This window comes from Schistosoma mansoni, chromosome 1, assembly GCF_000237925.1.
Source record: "Schistosoma mansoni strain Puerto Rico chromosome 1, complete genome".
Classification (NCBI taxonomy): Eukaryota; Metazoa; Platyhelminthes; class Trematoda; order Strigeidida; family Schistosomatidae; genus Schistosoma; species Schistosoma mansoni.
In genome coordinates, this window is record NC_031495.1 from 6635647 (window position 1) to 6654398 (window position 18752).

Here is an 18752-nt window from a genome sequence, read left to right on the forward strand (position 1 = left end):
GTATCACATAGTTCTGAGAATCTTCGTCTTCTTATTACACTATCGAAATTCATCAAAGGGACGAATTGCTTTAGCATTCATTTATAATAAATACATTTTCATAAAATATCACAATTTTTATTTTTATTTTATAGACAGAAAATAATTATGGACATGGAGTGAAAATTACATCAATTATGGGTTATATTAGATTAAATAGTGTTACTTCACTAAGAAATAATGGTGATGGATTAAATATCAAATTATTAAGTGGTCCACATTATCACTGGCCTGAAGAAACACTTGAATTTATACATAAAGCTTACTGGGTTTGTCGACCTGGTTCAATACCGGCTAGTCCAGTTTTTCCATTTTTAATGATAGCTGAACTACCTGGACCAACGTTTAAAACAAGTGGAATGTGTGAATTTGTGAGTTATGTATAATCATGAAAACCAAAACTTACTTGAAAGTTAATTTATTCACTGAAGTTGTTATGTTTACTAAGTGGCTGGAGGTTAGGCCCAGGAAAGCGTGGAAATAGATTTCGTTTTAGTTGGTACTAGTCGGTAATCCATAATTACAATCTTCACAGCTTGTGACAAAGATTCGAATTCCACAGGGAGCAACCGTTCCCTTAATATTTCAGGCCCATTGCTAACTACTACTGAATCAAGTACAATATCACAGATTTACTATTCAGTGACCACAATATCACCTTCAGTCAATTGGCATTACTGAGTAATCACTATCGGATTTCTTTGATGATAACTGTCTTCCATTAACTGGCTCTTTTGGCGATATCAGTCTCTAATTTAAACCGTCTCCAGGACTTCAATCCCAAGTTCTAATGAGAAGCTTTAACTGATTACTTTAACTCACGAATTTACCCTAGCTAGATCACTATTGAAAACTTGTGAACACTGGTTGGCCTTTTCTTCCTTGCGTGGGACTCTCCAGCAGATCATACCAACGTTTTGTACCCAGGAATCGAACACCAGTACCCAGGGTCTCACGCCAGAATGTCTAATTCGTAGACTGATGAGCAGGTATCCAACACTCTTAATGCATAACCTTAATTAATTCAAAATAATTCACAACCCTCATCCACTGCTTTCAGCTTTTCAGTGTTGGTCTAACTAAGATCAGTTTGTACTTTAAACTATGAAAGTTATACAACTTCCACAAATACCTTCATACTCATTAAGACTGATTAAGTTCAACCGTCTCGAGAGGGAAACATTTATCACTAACTCATGTCGAAAGTATAGACATTTGGTTTAAAACCAACGTATTGATGACAAAGCCAAAAGATTTTAGCTTCAATTCCAATCCATAAATGAAGTCTCATACTAAAACGAAATAAACTGTACACATACACCCTGGTTTTCAGTGGTCGTCTAACAAAAGTTAATTCATAATGTAAACTACAATTAAAAACTGAAAAATCTGTTCACAATCTTTTCAAACTTATAATGTTCATAAATTTTTTTATTATTATTACTTCCATAGTTTTCTATATCATTTCAGCATGTTGCCTCAGATCAAACAGATCAAATTATAACTATCAATCTACTTGAAACAATTCATGATCCAATAGCATATGGAAGAATTGAAATATGGGATAAATTTACAATGAATCGAATAGCGAATTGGTTATTAGTTAATCAAACAATTTTAAATAATCATAATAATCATACGAATTATCCTTCTTTAGTATTCCATAGAAATTCAGGTCCATTGAAAGGTTTAGTATATCAAGGTGTTTCCTCTGACAGAAATGCTATTCTGATAAAATTTTTCTGGAACAAACTAACAGATCGTTTTGTTTGTTCAGAATTCGCTAATTGTATACGTGCCTTACTTCATATATCTGTGGGTCAGAGTAAGTCATATGAAATGGTTTTCAGTGTGTTGCTGTAGACTTATTTTTATATAACTTACAGTCATTTACAGAGATTAGAACCTCTATCTAGCCTCTAATGTGCTACAGTGATATGAAAATAATGATAGTAAGTTTGTGCAAACTTTTCTAATTGAAGGTAGTTTCTAACACAAACCGACTTTAGGTAGACCATTACTGAAAACCGGAGAGCTATTGATAGATGTTTCGTCCTAGTATGAGACCTTTCAGCAATGCTCACCTTCTATCTGGCCAAAAATAGTAATCACACGATATTCTACACTGACTGTAGGTGGAAATGTTAACCATTGGGAGTCAACTTAATGGTCTCAAAGTAATGTGCTCACTGAAGAGCTTAAACATCTTTCGTTCAATGCATTAAGAAGCCGTATGTTTGCTTAGTTGAGGATTCTTATTTTAGAAAGGAACAGTTGTCCAGTATTTTCTGATCTACAAGAATTGTCTAGCTAACGTTATTTCACGATGTCAGCCGTTTTGAAGCTTTCAGGTCCAACCTTATCAATTCATATTCCCTCTGAGAACATAGTGTATAAGTGTCATAATTCTTTCTTTAAATAGCTTTCTATTTCAATTCTTATATTTTTATTCTTACAGAAGATATATGGAGATGACCAAATTATATTGTTTACGTCATAGGTTGACTTTAGTTGAATAACCATTAAAAAACGTGAAGCACTGGATAGCTGTTTCGCTTTAATATATAATTGTGGATAGCTGTTTCGCTTTAATATATAATTGTTAAACGGTTTAAACCCCTGATGAGTCGTGGATGAGCACAGCTAAGAAGTAACGGCCTGTCAGTGCTTCTCCTTTTTTATTGTAATTCGATAGTCTAGTATATATATATATATATATATATATATATATATATATATGTCAGATACCTCGGAAACAAGTCGTTGATGTCTAAAAGGAGTGGAAATACATTTTGATAAATTATCCTGTAAAAAAACGAAGTTATTATTTATACTAATCCATCTATAATGAACAGTTCTAATGTTTTAATCTGCTTCAAGTCAAAAAAATTCTTTGCAACTTCCATTCTAAAGGATATTCACCTATCGTCAAACTAGTTTGAAAATGTTAAAAGTTGATTGATTACTGTATCAGGTTACTAAATATCAGCACGTTGGTTGCAAATTAGTAACTTGCAACCTTCGAAAAAATATAACTCCGTAATAAAATCAATGACAAGTATTCTTCAGAGTTCTAAGATGTTAAACAAACAGAATAGGATAATTCTGATGGAAATACTATCTATTATGACTATTTAAATTCGATTAGTGTTGTTTGTTTAGGACTGCAACTCGTCAGTCTCTGATTGGCAAATGTGCATACTGTGCGTATTGCTTCGATATTGCCTTAATTCACAAGCATTGTAAGCAAAGATGGATAGTGACTAGCAGTGGAATCCAGTTTGACGCACGTTTTGTCCTATTTGGGACTCGTCAGCTGGATGTACCTACATCTCAGTGTTGATGTTCATTCTGGGACTCGTACCCAGTTCCTTTCGTTTCAATCTCCGTCCCGCTATCCACTCAGTTATTGAGTCCTGATAGCCACTTGCTTGTGTCCAGCTGACGAGTCCCGAATAGGACGAAACGCGCGCCCTGGATTCCACTGCTAGCCACTATCCATCTCTGCTTATTATGACTATTTGTTTATTTTAATGAGATTTTTTATGTTCTCATCACTGTTATCACTGTACAATTATATTCCATTTCCCGTTTTCCTGTAAAATATTTAGTTTCTCCTTATTTGTTCTTATTTCTCATTGTATCAAAATATGTTGTGATGAAAACAAATAAGAAACAATCCAAAGTCATTTATGTTACTGATAAACGACAACTCAATTTTCAAATGTATGTGAAACTTTAAGTTGTTAAAATCCTCTTACAACGATTATATAAACAAATAACATTTGATAATTTCATCTTGATCTCTTCAACTAACGAAATGAAAAGAGGTTGACTGTGCATCGTACTTTCTACTACCACTACAACTTAATTCATTAATTATTACTTTTTTACTAATCCTATAAGTTAACTTTCATTGTAATCGACTTGGAAGAAAGTACCCCTAAAAAGGTTAAATTAGTGTAAATTTCAAACGTTCTGGTGATAGGTTCACCAAGCGAATCTGGAACTCTTACATTTACTGGTTAAATTAAGTAAAAAAGATGTCATTCTCAAAGGGTGGAAGTATATGATCATTATAATACAGTTAATAATTGAACTGTTTGTGAAATAATTCCTCCCAATCACACTCCTCTTTCCACATGATTATCAAAATACTATCGTGTTTTGTTCAATACTTATTTAAGTGAAACCAACAGATTGACATAGTATATTAGATAGGGGTTTTGTGGAGATTTCAGTATTTTCATAGTTGAAATCATGAGTCAATTGAAGCTAGAACACCATTATATCATTATACATGATTCACTCATTAATAACTCAATGTATATAATTGAGTTAAAAACCATTAATGTGATTGCATTTTTACACCCCTCATTTTTATACGTTCAGCTAAATTACCTGAAGTAATTTTGAAAAACTCAATAATCAGTGGAAATAGTCAACATGGTCTATCACTTTATAATCCATGGGCATATATTCATTTAGAAAATAATACATTTGAACAGAATCAATATGAAGCTGGTGTAAAAATTCTTGGTGGATCAGCTGATATTCTTATAAATAATAATCAGTAAGTACGATGAATACATTTTATCAGATCCAAAAAAAATTTGAATTTGCGGTTAGTTGTTATGAAGTTGGAAATTTGCGTACTTCATTGAGTTGAAGAGTTTCAAATGGAGCTTACACTGCTAACTACCATCCATCTCTAAATTCATTTAGTATTGTTTGTTTAAATCTTCCTATCGATGTGTTAGGGCTGCAACTGGTCAGTCTCTAATTGGCATATGTGCATTCTGTGCGTATTGCCTCGATATAGCCTTAATTCACAAGCCACTATCCATCTTTGCTTACAATACCATCCATCTCTGTTTGAAAAATGTTTATGATATAATGGGAATTTCGAGGCAAACTTCACATGATTGATATATACCGAAAAAGGGACTGTTCAATTACAGTCTTAAATATCATTGGGAAGATCTAAAAATAATCATTATCAATGAATACTTATAAAATGTTAATTTATGTTCTATCAAGTGATATTTCGAATTAAAAAGTAATACAATCTACCTCTGGAATGAATTATAGTCAGCTTACAAATAGGATTATTTTGTATTAGGTCTGAAAACTCCAAGTATTCTAATAACGCAAGTGTTGTTCAAAAAAACTTACAGAAAGTTAGTTGCTTATATGCAAAACGAATACATATATACAAGCTATACAAACTTCAATTGCGGTTAATCAAGTGTCGCGTACTCATTAGGTTCAAAAGTCACTCCACAATTATGATGAAGGAAATATAATTTAAATGTTCGAAATATATACCCAGATACTAATGAATGTTGTTTCTATAACTTATGGTTATGGCAGAATATAGAGTGAGAACGAGTAGTGATGTGGTTAATATATTTATCTTATCAACGGTAATCAGTATCACATGCACACAGTTCATAGGAAAGTCAAGAGTCGACTTGAACAAAAGAATCTAGTTATTAATGATACTCTGATAAATTACATGAAATTATGAAAAAATCACAAGTGATGACAGAAATTATTTACAAATTATGGTTACTTTAACCATACATGATAAAGATGGGAATTGAGCTTCTAAATTTACTAGTTGTGGACATCAATAAATAAACACAAGTCGCGTTGTACTTTAATTCTTGGTACGCTGTTTTTTTTATTCAACTACTAGTCTATCGTAGTTGTATGTTTCAGGGTCTGTTCAATAAATACGCAAACGCATTTCAGAAACACATTATGTAACGAAACTTAAGATAATTAGAAAGTCATGCTAAATCGTCTTCTTCATTTATCAGTCTTAGTGTTGTGTCTTCTTTTTATTCTTAAATTGCTAAATAGCCACGTGAGAGATGGAATGGAATGTTATGAACACGAAAGAAATAGAAAATAATTAGCTAGCTAAAGATCATGAATTTTGTAAACTTTCAATGATGATCAGAATAGTGGAAACAGAGATGTTCATCACTAAATGATTAGCAGTTCAGTAAACCTGACTAAAATGTGAAAAAAGCACAATTATAAAATATACCTGAAAATAAAAGCTGTGTTGAGAAAATAACAAGGCTTTATATTGAGTCATTGTGATGAACATCGTTAGCGGTATTAGAACCAATACATATCTATGGTAGACCAAAACTCTTGTTCGTAAAGTGCTTTGCGGAGAGATTTGTTTAGTGAAAAGATGGATTTTTTCACAGAACGATGCGAACCAGAGAATCATCAATAATCAGAGCTAACAGTATATGTAAAGTTCACCCAGTCGGAAACGAGGTAGTAACTGTCTGGTGATATTAGCTTATTCTGGTTAGAATATTATTGGTAAGGTTGTTTTCTACGGGATGGGGTTTCTGAACCCAAGCAAAAATCTCCTTGGTTACCCAGACATGGACCGGTAGTTACCCTAGAAGATCTACAGGCGGAGTTGATATTAAATTCATTTAGTATTGTTTGGGGGGTCAATGGCTCACTGTGTGTTGCCTCACCTTCTCTACTTTCACGAATCGAGGAATGAGTCAAGGAGAATCGAATTGTTGGAAGTTTCAGTGTAAATTCACATGACAGGTTGTTTGCTTCTTGAGAGGTGTTGAAATGAGTGTGTGTGAGTAGAGTGTTGTGGACATACCGCAAGTGGAACGAGTAATCAATATGTCACCGAACATTTTGTGTTTGACTGTCGACGTGAGCATGTGACAGATGATAGTGTCAGTGGTCGGGAAATGCTTGTTGGTGTAGACCTAGAGATGAGTGTTGTGTAGATTGGCGTTAGGTGTGAAAACCCTCCCGCGCCGGGAGTCGAACCGGGGCCGCCTGGGTGGGAGTCAGGAATCCTAACCGCCAGACCACGCGGGACAGCCTACCATTGAACAGAATTACATACATCACCACTCACAACTACTAACATGCACATACACAATATGTCCACATAATACTACAGTCAATATCAAATTCACCAACACATAGGCAACAATATTCATCACACAAGCATCGTGAACTCACTATTCCAGCATACTCATCACCACTTCAACTAACAACACACCCAACAACGCCATTGTCATCATTAACACCATCATCATCATCGTCATCATCTTTATCAACAACGACAGCAGTAACATCCTACTCATCAACGCACACCCACCCACCCCCACACACACAAACGGGTTACCGTCGCCTTTTTATACACAACACCTTACACTATCTGTACTGAAAAGTCACAGTTACCGATCTACCGACTGATAAATTGTCAGGAAATCGTAGGTGTTGGGAATAACATCACACACCTACATATTACTCTTCACTTACTTCCACAGACTACAAGGCCACACATATATTTGTTCCTTTGTGTGAGTGAGCGAGTGCATGTGTGCGCAAGTGTATGTGTGTATACGTGCATGTCAATATGAACCTACACATTGAATCACAATAGATTTCCATCAAATTCATTGTGTACATGCAACAATCCACTTGGTTCATTAGACATCAACATTTACGGTCTGCGACCAACTGTATGTACTTCATTCATATCTTTCTCCTTGTATATCTTCTGGTAGAACGAGACGTAAATACATTAAAATCCATACACGCAAGCAAGTCTATAAAAGTTCTGTAATACCTTACCTAGCAAATTTACTTTGTGACGAACAGGCTGTTAGAGTTGACCTAGTAAATAACCTGTACTCTTAGGCATGTCTCAAATTCGATAATTTGTATAAACTCAGTTTTTCTTAAAACTTTTTTATTCGTTTTCTGTTTCTTTTGGTTTTTGTTTTTTGTTTTTTTTTGTTTTTTGTTTTTTCTTGTTTTTTTTGGTAAAAAACTTGTTGAAATAACTCATGCTGAGAATTCTATATTGTACCAGATTATAATATTGAATAAAACCATTAATAATAATAATAATACTGACCACTAAGACAGACTACGACAGAGAGAACTAAATGGAAGGAGAGTGAAAGACTGAATGTGAGTGAAGGTGTGATGGAGGGGAATGTGGAATGTTACACGGAGATCAAGTGAAAACACGAGATTGGATTGTGAGGAGGAACGCTTAGTGGTGGCACGTGGTTACAGTGATGCGAATGATGTTTGATAGCGGTAGAACGTGTCGGCGAAAAGTGGAAGCCAGTCGCCTGCCGGGACCCGGGATCGAACCGGGGACATTTAGATCTTCAGTCTAACGCTCTCCCAACTGAGCTACTCCGGCGATGTGGGTTCGCACAATCACATCCATTGACACTTACAAGTATATCTTCATCCAGAATGCACACACAACACACGACCAATCCAACATCAACACAAACATCAAAATTATAACAAACAGACAAACACCAACAACAAGCACACCAGTTCATAGAACAATTCTCATCTTTGCTTACAAGGAGTCGATATTACTTTAGGACTGCATTACATCATTGATTGAAGTTGCACACAGACTACGTGATATAAATATGTAATAATCGCGGTAAAACCTAAAAGTATTTGGTATCATGTATGCACATTACTGAACAGTCAATTATTCAGTACTTTTGGTTATTGATGTCATTTTATCAATTAATCTTATGACATGTTATGTCATGTTTTTTTGAACACTTATTTCCCCAAAGGTTTATTAGAAATCAAAATGCTGGTTTAAACATAAGTGTAAATGGTGGATTTAAACAAATCAACAATTCATTATTTCATAATAATTATGGACATGGTTTAGTTATTTGGAATCTTAATCAATCGGATTTGTCATCATTACGTCAACCAAATCTTCCTCTAAAAACACATGTTCACCTATCTAATTTCACAGGTAAATTCAATGGACATTTATTATATAATTATCTGTTTTATGGTAATAACTTGGCAAAAAATGAATTAAAATTAGAACAAATTAAAGCCCAATACATTGGTGGACAGAATTACAGTATAGGGATGAACTTCGGCAATTTCCTAAAATGATTGTATTGTTTTAAAAGTCAACCATTAAGCTAATCAGCTTTATATAAATCATAAATATTTCTTGATAAGTAATTGGACCTGTAAGAGTTCATAGGTTTTAAAAAGTTAATTGATTTTTTTTCATAGTTGAAATCATGAGTCACTTGAAGCTAAACCACCATCGAAAACCTGGAAGCATTGGACGGCCGTTTCGTCCTATTATGGGACTACTCAGCAGTGCGCACCCACGATCCGCGAGATTCGAACTCAGGACCTACCAGTCTCGAGCCAGAGCACTTAACCAATAGACCACTGAGCCGGCATCCAACGGTGTTAATGTCTAACTTCAACCAATTCACGATTTTGAGCAACCGTTCACCAATTGTCTTCAGTGAGTTGATATCTCTACAACAGACTTGATAGAACTCCACTGGTCACTGAGAGTGCGGGATCGTGGATGCGCACTGCCAAGGAGGAGTCCCATAATAGGACGAAACGGCCATCCAGTACTTCCAGGTTTTCCATGGTGGTCTAGCTTCAATTGTCTCATGATTTCAACTATGAAAATACTAAACTCTCCACAAAACCCTTTCTGATCGATAAAAAGTAAATCATTCATTTTCGATTTTCATACAAATCACGAAAGTAGTTTTCTCAATTCTGGTTACCATGTCCTTTTACTATGATTTTACCTAGTAGTGCTTCCGAAATGCTATTTTCACTTGAAAGAAATACATAAATTTGAATAACAAATCTGATTTCATCTTTTATTTTCCATTTCTTTTTTTAACTACTAAATAATAGATATGTTACTACACCAACTAGATTCACTTAGGTTAAAAATTCGACAGATAAGATTCAGTTAATACTAGATGGAATAATATTCACAAACACCTACACCCACCCTATTTCCCGACCGTAGCTTCTACCTTGACGTGGTGGTCGGGCTTGCCTATCGTGATGATCCAACCGAGCTATATTGGCTGGAACGTATGTTCCTGTAGGTTCTACCATGCCAGGCAGGTCGATTGGAGAACGGTAAGACTAAAAGCAGCAACTCAAATTGACTTACCTACTTATTAAAAGCAATATTGACTTTTTCACATTTATATATACATATGTACATTTTATTTCATTTACAGAGAATTATCATGATGCAATTCGTTTTTACAATTCTTGTCTTAGAACGGAAATCTTAATAAATTTTACATATTTTTTCAAAAATCATCGTAATGCAATCAGAGTTTACTCATGCCTTTGTAATGATCCTAACGTAAGTGTATATTACATTATTACGATTGATTAACACAATATCGGATATTTGAAGAGAACTTATTTTTTCTCATTATGTTTTGTAAATACATTGAGTTTAGAACAACCTAAAACAATTAGACTAATAGGCTATCAGGACTCAGTAGCGGAGTGGATAACGCGATGGCATTTGAAGCGAAAGGTACTGGGTTCGAGTCCCAGAGTGAACATCAACTCTGAGATGCAGGTACATTCAACTGACGAGTCCAAAATAGGACGAAACGCGCGTCAAACTGGATTCCACTGCTAGTCACTATCCATCTTTGCTTACAATGCTTGTGAATTAAGGCTATATCGAAGCAATACGCACAGTATGCACATATGCCAATTAGAGACTGACCAGTTTCAGTCCTAACACATCGATGGGAAGATTCGAACAAACATTACTAAATGAATTTAATTTATAACTGTACTTCTTATAAAAACTAGAAGAATGTAATAATTAAAAAATCAAAGTTCACTGGGTATTTGATTACATCAAAAGTACGCTTAGTGATAGTTTCTCTTGGCGAACTAACATTAACAAGGCGATTAACAAATACACCTGATTTGACGTCAGTTTCAACTCTTATTTAGTTAATCTAAAACAATATGGAACCTGTTATATATGTGCATTGATTCAAGTTGCCACTTTTTATTACTACAACGGGATAAAATTATCAGAGCTCAAGAAGTTAGTCTGCACCTACCTATACGCCTGATTCCAATAATCGGTGACTCCATAGACTGAGACCAAGTTTTCATCTAACTACCGATAGCTTTCTTCCAATTTATTCCCCTTTTTATAGGCGTCATCTCGTATTCATAAAACAATTACATAGTGACCAAAAATCAATATATACACCAAATTTACCATATCATCAACCACTGTCAGACAACGTTCAAGAAATACTTTACATTTACGACTAACATCTTGAATTTATTTAACATTACAAAATAAAACTATTTAGCTAACTAAATCAGGGAACAACTGTACTCATTTATATATTTATCTGCCGATCCCTTAGGAAATTAAAACATTTCAGAATTTTATATTCTATTCCTTGCGAAGTAAAGCCATTCCTCAGTCAATCACGTGCATTTATAGTTTTAGCGATTTCTGATTGGCCCACTGCATCAGTTTTAGAAGAATAAATTTTAACCTTAGTGAATAACAAGATTAAAATTATGGATTTTGTAAATACAGATCATAAATTATAACTTAGGAACATCCAATTCTTGTTCACTCCAAAAAACTTTTACCGATGAAGATATCGGAATAAATTTAAGATGAATTTTAACATTGAATTACATCTGAAACTAAATAAACTTTGTTGTATACAGCTTGAAGGCTTTAATGTTTTGGAAAAAATCACAGGTACTGATAGCTGTACACCAAATCAGTTAAGTGAGATGTTAGAAATATGAAAGAATGAGAGGGGTTACATGTTCTTATTTTACTCATAGTTCATACATGAACCTCTGAATTGATAAAACTTCGTCAGTGCACATGTTTGTTTATTCTTTCTCCCTTTCGTCCTAATAATATAACCGTGTAGATTATTTTAAATGATGATTCGGGTGAAGCAACCTAACCAGAATTGATTACATTTTGGTTGACTAAACTGTTGATTGTTTTACATTCGTCTTCTAAAAGCTACGCCCCATCGTGCTCTGAAATGAGTCTTAGAAGCATCTACTTTATGCACCCAATGTAAACTACATCATAATAAGTGTGCTTATAATTATACATCTATGTGGCCCAAAGTGGAGGTTTATCCATAACATTAACATGAATGATAGATTAGATAGAGAAGACAATATGAAGCTTCAAAGAATAAGAAGTTTTTCTTATATAATTTGAAATTCAGTTTTTCGATGTTTTCGCAATAATATTTCCTCTAAACTCAATATTCACAAATAGAATCATTCTTAGTACTATAGAGAATTTCTTAGTTTTCAGTTGTAACCTTAGGTTACTACTAATGAACAGGGTAAGATATCTATATTTCATCAATGCTTTATCGATTTTAAATAGTATTTCATCAGCTGTATCACCACTCAATGTTTACCCGGCTATATACACTGTTGTAGATTCAACAACTCAACAATTGAACCCTAAACTCTATATTTAGAAATAGCATGTAAATATGAATGCTTACCATTCACTTTGTTTTTTAAAGATGAGAGAGATTATATTCAAGCATTAGTTTGAGACTAAGTCAACTATTTCAATTTTAATAATGTGTCCATATTAATCTTAAAATTTTAGATAATTTGTGTAAAAACATTAAAAATAAATAACTTATTTTAATAGCTTTGACACAAATGTGTTTTTGACACAAAAACCAATTGAAGCTAGTTACTCACTTACTTATGCTTGTTACCCCTCGTGGAGGAGTATAGGCCGCCCACCAGCATTCTCCATCCAACTCTGTCCTGGGCAATCCTTTCCAGTTCCTTCCAGTTAACATTCATCCTCTTCATATCTGCTTCTATTTTCCGACGTAATGTGTTCTTTGGCCTTCCATTTTCCGATTCCCTTCTGGATTCCAAGTCAGGGATTGCCTCGTGTTGCAGTTTGGTGATTTCCTTAATGTATATCCTATCCACTTCCAACGTCTTTCCCTAATTTCCTCTTCAGCTGGAAGCTGGTTTGTCCTCTCCCACAAAAGGCTGTTGCTGATGCTATCCGGCCAGTGAATGTTGAGTATTTTGTGTAAACAACTATTTATAAATACTTGTACCTTCTTGAAGATGGTTGTAGTAGTTCCCCAAGTTTCAGATCCGTACAGTAGAACTGTCTTGATGTTCGTATTGAAGATTGTGACTTTGATATTGGTTCACAGTTATTTTGAGTTCCATATGTTCTTCAATTGTATGAATGCGGCCCTTTTTTGCCAATCCTCTCCTTTACATCTGCATCAGATCATCCTTGTTGCTGATAATATCCGGTCAGTGAATGTTGAGTATTTTACGTAAACAACTGTTTATAAATACTTGTACCTTCTTGACGATGAATTGAAGTTAGACCATCATGGAAAACTTGGAAACACTGGACGACTGTTTCCTCCTATTCATGATCTCAACTATTAAAATATCCACCCCTTCTGATATTATATAACTATCATTATGTAACTTCTTTTTTTTATTTTTTTAAATTATTTTTTTTAAATTTTAGATGATCACTAATTTTACATTAGGATATAGTTATTTTAATAAAAATCAATTAAATGCCATAATAATATCACCAATGATTAATATAATTGGAAAAATTATAAATTCAACATTTATACAACATTTACATGGGGTAATTTACATGGATACTTCTACTACTAATCATTTATTTCAATCTCAACAATTACGTGAATATCCAATTGATTATGTAATTAGTTATAATGAATTTAATAATAATTATGGTTCTTATATTATTTATTTAAGTTTAATTGAAACATCCAAATTACAACGTATACAATTAATATATAATAAATTTTTAAATAATCGGTAAGAATTGTTTTTTAATTGATTTATTTGATTCATAATATATATTTTATCATTATCAGAAGGGGTTTTGTGAAGATTTAGTATTTTCATAGTTGAAAGCGTGTTTGTCAATTGAAGCTAGACAACTATGAAAAACCTGGAAGCGCTGGACGGCCGTTTCGTCTTATCATGGGACTCCTCAGCAGTGCACATCCACGATCCCGCACTCGCAAGATTCGAACCCAGGATCTACCAGTCTTGCGAGATATCGTGAGATATCTACTCACTGAAGACAATTGGTGAACGGTTGCTCAAATTCCTGGATCAGTTGAAGTTAGACATTAACACCAATGGATGCCGGCTCAGTGGTCTATTGGTTAAGCGCTCTGGTGCGAGACTGGTAGGTCCTGAGTTCGAATCTCGCGGATCGTGGATGCGCACTGCTGAGGAGCCCCATAATAGGACGAAACGGCCGTCCAATGCTTCCAGGTTTTCGATGGTGGTCTAGCTTCAATTGACTCACGCTTTCAACCTATATTTTATCATCCTTAGATATGAACTCAAATAGATAAGTGAATAAAGAGTTGATGTTTGAAGGGAATGGTACTAGGGTTCTAATCTTTTAGGTGAATATAAATTCTTGAATGTAACAGGAATCCATTAGAACTTTCGTCTAAATTAGAGTGAATAGTTTCACAGGATTTGAGCGCCGAGTTGATGTAAGACATTAAATAGGAAGAATATATTTGTAAAATCTCAGCGAATGAATTTAAAGTAAATCCAACGTTTTGCCTGGTAATCTGGTCCAAGCTGAGATTTTACAAATATATTATTCCTATTTAATGTAACAGGAATCCAGTTAGATCTAGTTGATGACTCACTAATAGTATGAAACATCCATTCTAGACTCTTCCACCAACGATATTCTATGTTGAAAAAGCACAATTAATGTTGCCTTCAAGTAATATTGTTTTTCTATAATCATATTTAAGCTTAAATGCTATTGCATATCAGTGTAAAGCAATTATACAAAAATCAATCAGTATGTTTACATTATGAACCGAAGTGAAAAACTAAGAAGCACTGGACAGTTGTTTTGTCAGAAAATGAAACTCCTGAACAGTATACATTTATAGTTTTACTGATAATCGAATGATGATCTGGTCTGATGAACAATATTTGCTTCACAAAAGAGGTTATAGAACTTTCAGTAACAATAGTCAACGTCAACACTTAATAATAACTCTCAAAGTATTTTTTCACTAACAAATTATCAAAAATATATAACTTGTGGTGTCATCAGACACAAAGAATTTAAATTTTTGCAAATGATGACAAGAAATTAGAAAAACTTTTCAATGAAATCACGGACTGACTTCATGGGTTTGAAAGTCCTGTGTTCAATCTTTGACGAGATCATCTAAATGAACTGTTAAAGATTATCATATTACAGTGGAAAAATTGTGTAATGCTTACTGATTTCCAACTAGTTGACCCGTTATTTAACATTATCGAATTTACCACGAACAAACACACTAACAGATCTTGAGCAACTGATACTTTGCTAGTTGGCCGAAATACACGTTGTTATTACGTTTTTGAGCCATTATTTGGAAATATTGCCAAATTCCAAGGCAATTCTGTAACCATATAAAGAACTTTGATGATTCATGATCAGTTTCCATTCACTTTCTTAATCTCAGCTAACTCACAAGTAAAGTCATCAGTCAGTTAATCATACGCAACATAGAACATGGCACGTATGTGCATTGCCTCAAATTACCACATTATATCATGGAATTATTCAATATAAGATATAAACTCAAGATCTAAAAGAAGTTAAAACGTAAACGTATCGGAGCCAGCATCAAGCTATCACTGAAATAAAAACGCCCAGACTAACAATTCATACGTAAAAATGCATTTAAAATAACTTTTAAATTGTAGAAGATTTTTTTTTAAGACATTAAAAACCAATCATGCAAAAGTGTTATGGATCTGTGACGAAACTGATCGATATATAACAAACTTAAGGATTTTGTCTGGAAAAAGGTAAAAATTTGAGAGTGTAAATAAATTTTTAAAAATGATAAATGTCTCAAATGGAACTTCAAGGGCTAAAACATTTGAAATAAACTTTGTTCACTAAACAGTATTTATATCTATTTTAAAATCTTGCTTACAGGTTGAGACTTAACCGAGTGTGTCGAATAATGGTAATATTGGAGGATTCGTGAAGACTGTAGAACTTTCGCAGTTCAAGCCACGAAATGATATTAGCTGGACCACGATTGGAAACCTGAAAGAAGTGAATAGTTGTTTCGTCTTAGCATGAGACTCTTCGGTAGTGCGTTTACGATTCCGCACGCAAGAATCAAACGCAGAATCTTCGGTTTCGTATGCAAACCTTTAACCTCTACACTCCTGAATCTGCACCTGATGGTGTTAATACTTAACTTGGATTAGTTAGTGATATTGTCTAACTCTCATCCATTACCCCCGAATGATAACTGTCTAACACCTGACACGAATTGAAATCTTGTGGTCATAACATCTCATCAGCACTCCAGGAGTTACATCCTGAAGCTATTCACTAGAGAGTACATGATTATTATTAACACTGTCAGCTTCCCAATCAATGGTCAAAAGATTAACCGTTCAAGTGCGAAACCGAAGTTCTTGGATTTCATTCCCATGTGCTCTGCTGAAGTGTCCCATTCTAAGACAAAATGGACATCCAATGCCTCCAGGTTTCCCATGATAGTCCAGCTAAAGTCAGTTAGTGATCTAAAATTTAAAATATTTTTCCCTAAAAATAAACAAATCACTTGAAATGTATGAATTTATAAGTTTTTATTGTGAATCTATAATATTTTCAGTGTTCAAATTAAATCATCATCATTATTGAAACCTCGATCAACATGTCCTGCTGTTATTGTTATCGGTTCGTCAAATGTACATATATTTCGTAATCATTTATGGAATCCTTACTCTGATATGTAAGTGATTTTTTTAAATATTTTTCTACACTAATAAGTTCAATAAAGTTCTAATTTCTAAAAGTTCGGTGGGCTTAAATTTTCACTGTTAAGAATATATTTTCAAGAAACCCTTATGATTCACACATTTATTGACTCGTGAATTCGGATTCCTTAACTAGTGCGAGATATATTTATCACTGGTTGGTTGAAGGTTGGTCACAACCAATATAGCCCGATGACAGCACCAGTGATTGTGACAATGTAGATCATGAGATCTGATCCCACGGTTAACATTAGTCCTACAAAGATTATAAGCACACACTGCCGACAAGTGCTAACTAGTAAGAAGTTCAGATTCAGAACTTCCTAATAAATGATTGTACTCACTTACTATCATACAAAGTATATCGCGATACTGAGTCGCAAAGATAACTTTCACATTACAATTTGACCGGTAAAATTCAATCAGTACTAACTAGTCTATACGTTATTATTAGTTATTTCAAAGTGATCAATTCATGTAAACATCTAAGTATGCTATTATATTATCATAACAGAACTATCTCGTGGGCTCAACTTAATAAACAAACAACAGAAATCAGTAAGCAGTGAACACATGTTTCGTATTAGTATGGGACAATTCAACATTAAGCACCCACGACCACATCAGAGATCAAACTCAAAACCTTCAAGTTTCATTTTGAACTCTCAACCAATACACCATTGAGTTTACGTCTAATGGTTTATATTTCTAACTTCAAACAATTCACGGAATTTGGTAGTCATCATCAAATACCGTGGATGGGTGATTGTCTCAGAACAGACTTAGTTGAATCCAGTTGATCACGGCCTATGATTAGAACTCTTGGAATCTCTTTTCCATTCCGGATGGGGTCATAGATCAATACTATTGCAGAGTCTTATACTATGACAAAACAGACGTTCAGTGCTTACTACTTTTCAATGAATGTTCGTAAACTATGAAGTTCAACAGTCTCTACAAATCCCTTAGATTAATAATAAAGTTTTCTTCCTCTGACGATAATATCTCTTTGTTTTGCACTTTCATTTAGTGAACTTGCTAGTCATTTATCGTCACCAGATAAACAAATCAACGCAACCTTGAATTATTGGGGCAATTTACAAGATTGGTCTACAAATGATTGGAGTATTGTGCATAAAATTGTATCTAATAAAATTTTCGACCAAAATCATCGGTAAGTTCTTATTGAATAAAATTTGAACTATTAAAATGATAAAAATCTATATATTAAAATAGATTTATTTAAGAGTAATTGGTGTCTAAAGTATGAATAAAGATCCATAGTCAGTAGGAAAAAGGCAGTAACGCTGAAAATTGAGAAAACCACTGATTGATAGCATCCAGAAATTATGTGGTTATATCATGAATTGCTTAACTACCACCTGCATTGACAAGTGATTTTAGCTTTAATTTAGCGGTGAGTTAGAAGAAAGTCAGAGGTACCCAAATCAAAACGTAGTATCTGTCCATGAAATCACCAACTGTTAATCGGAGCCATGCGAATAGATGCAGATTACATGGTTGTAGTCAGAGCAATTACCTAAATTGCTGGTTGAAGATGCTGAGCGACATGACCTTGAATCGTTCAAAATCGGGAAAATCCATTCGTTCTCAATTTTTCCCCAATTTTTAAACCTCAGTATAGAGTCTTATATTATTGTTCAACAAACAACTAGAATTTTCTGGAAAATTGTTTAATTTAAACGGTATATTAACTTAGTATTCATATTCTGCTCTAACTAAAATGTATCAAACATGAATTTGGAGGGTTTTGTGGGAACTAATCTAGATTTTAGGCAGTATCTGTCACATATTGATCACATTTAGGGTACCATCGAGAACCAAGGACCTAGATAAGATCTCATGAGACTTTAAATTCGTAAATTCGGTCCCTGGTACAGTCGTGAGTGTAAGTTGATTTGATGTCCCTTACCTGAATGAAAAATCTGTACATTTATTGCTAGTTTTCT

The 18752-nt window shown here is 34.0% G+C and overlaps 1 protein-coding gene and 3 non-coding genes across 4 annotated transcripts in view; 2 read left to right on the top strand and 2 right to left on the bottom strand.

The window, feature by feature from the left end:
• The window catches only part of Smp_124200 (scavenger receptor-related), a gene marked incomplete at both ends in the record, with an annotated part of 45619 nt that overhangs the window by 15149 nt on the left and 11718 nt on the right, over positions 1 to 18752 (top strand). Inside the window, 9 exon segments of the mRNA XM_018793096.1 lie at positions 139 to 410; positions 1510 to 1864; positions 3651 to 3765; positions 4448 to 4585; positions 8667 to 8857; positions 13479 to 13660; positions 15722 to 15810; positions 16638 to 16757; positions 17813 to 17956. Coding sequence (XP_018647643.1) covers positions 139 to 410; positions 1510 to 1864; positions 3651 to 3765; positions 4448 to 4585; positions 8667 to 8857; positions 13479 to 13660; positions 15722 to 15810; positions 16638 to 16757; positions 17813 to 17956 — 1606 coding nt within the window.
• Smp_tRNA_00830_Gly_CCC.1.1 lies at positions 6847 to 6917 on the bottom strand. Its single transcript has one exon. It is a non-coding gene (tRNA).
• Positions 8194 to 8265, bottom strand: Smp_tRNA_00471_Phe_GAA.1.1. Its single transcript has one exon. It is a non-coding gene (tRNA).
• On the top strand, positions 10397 to 10463 carry Smp_tRNA_01233_Gln_TTG.1.1. Its single transcript has one exon. It is a non-coding gene (tRNA).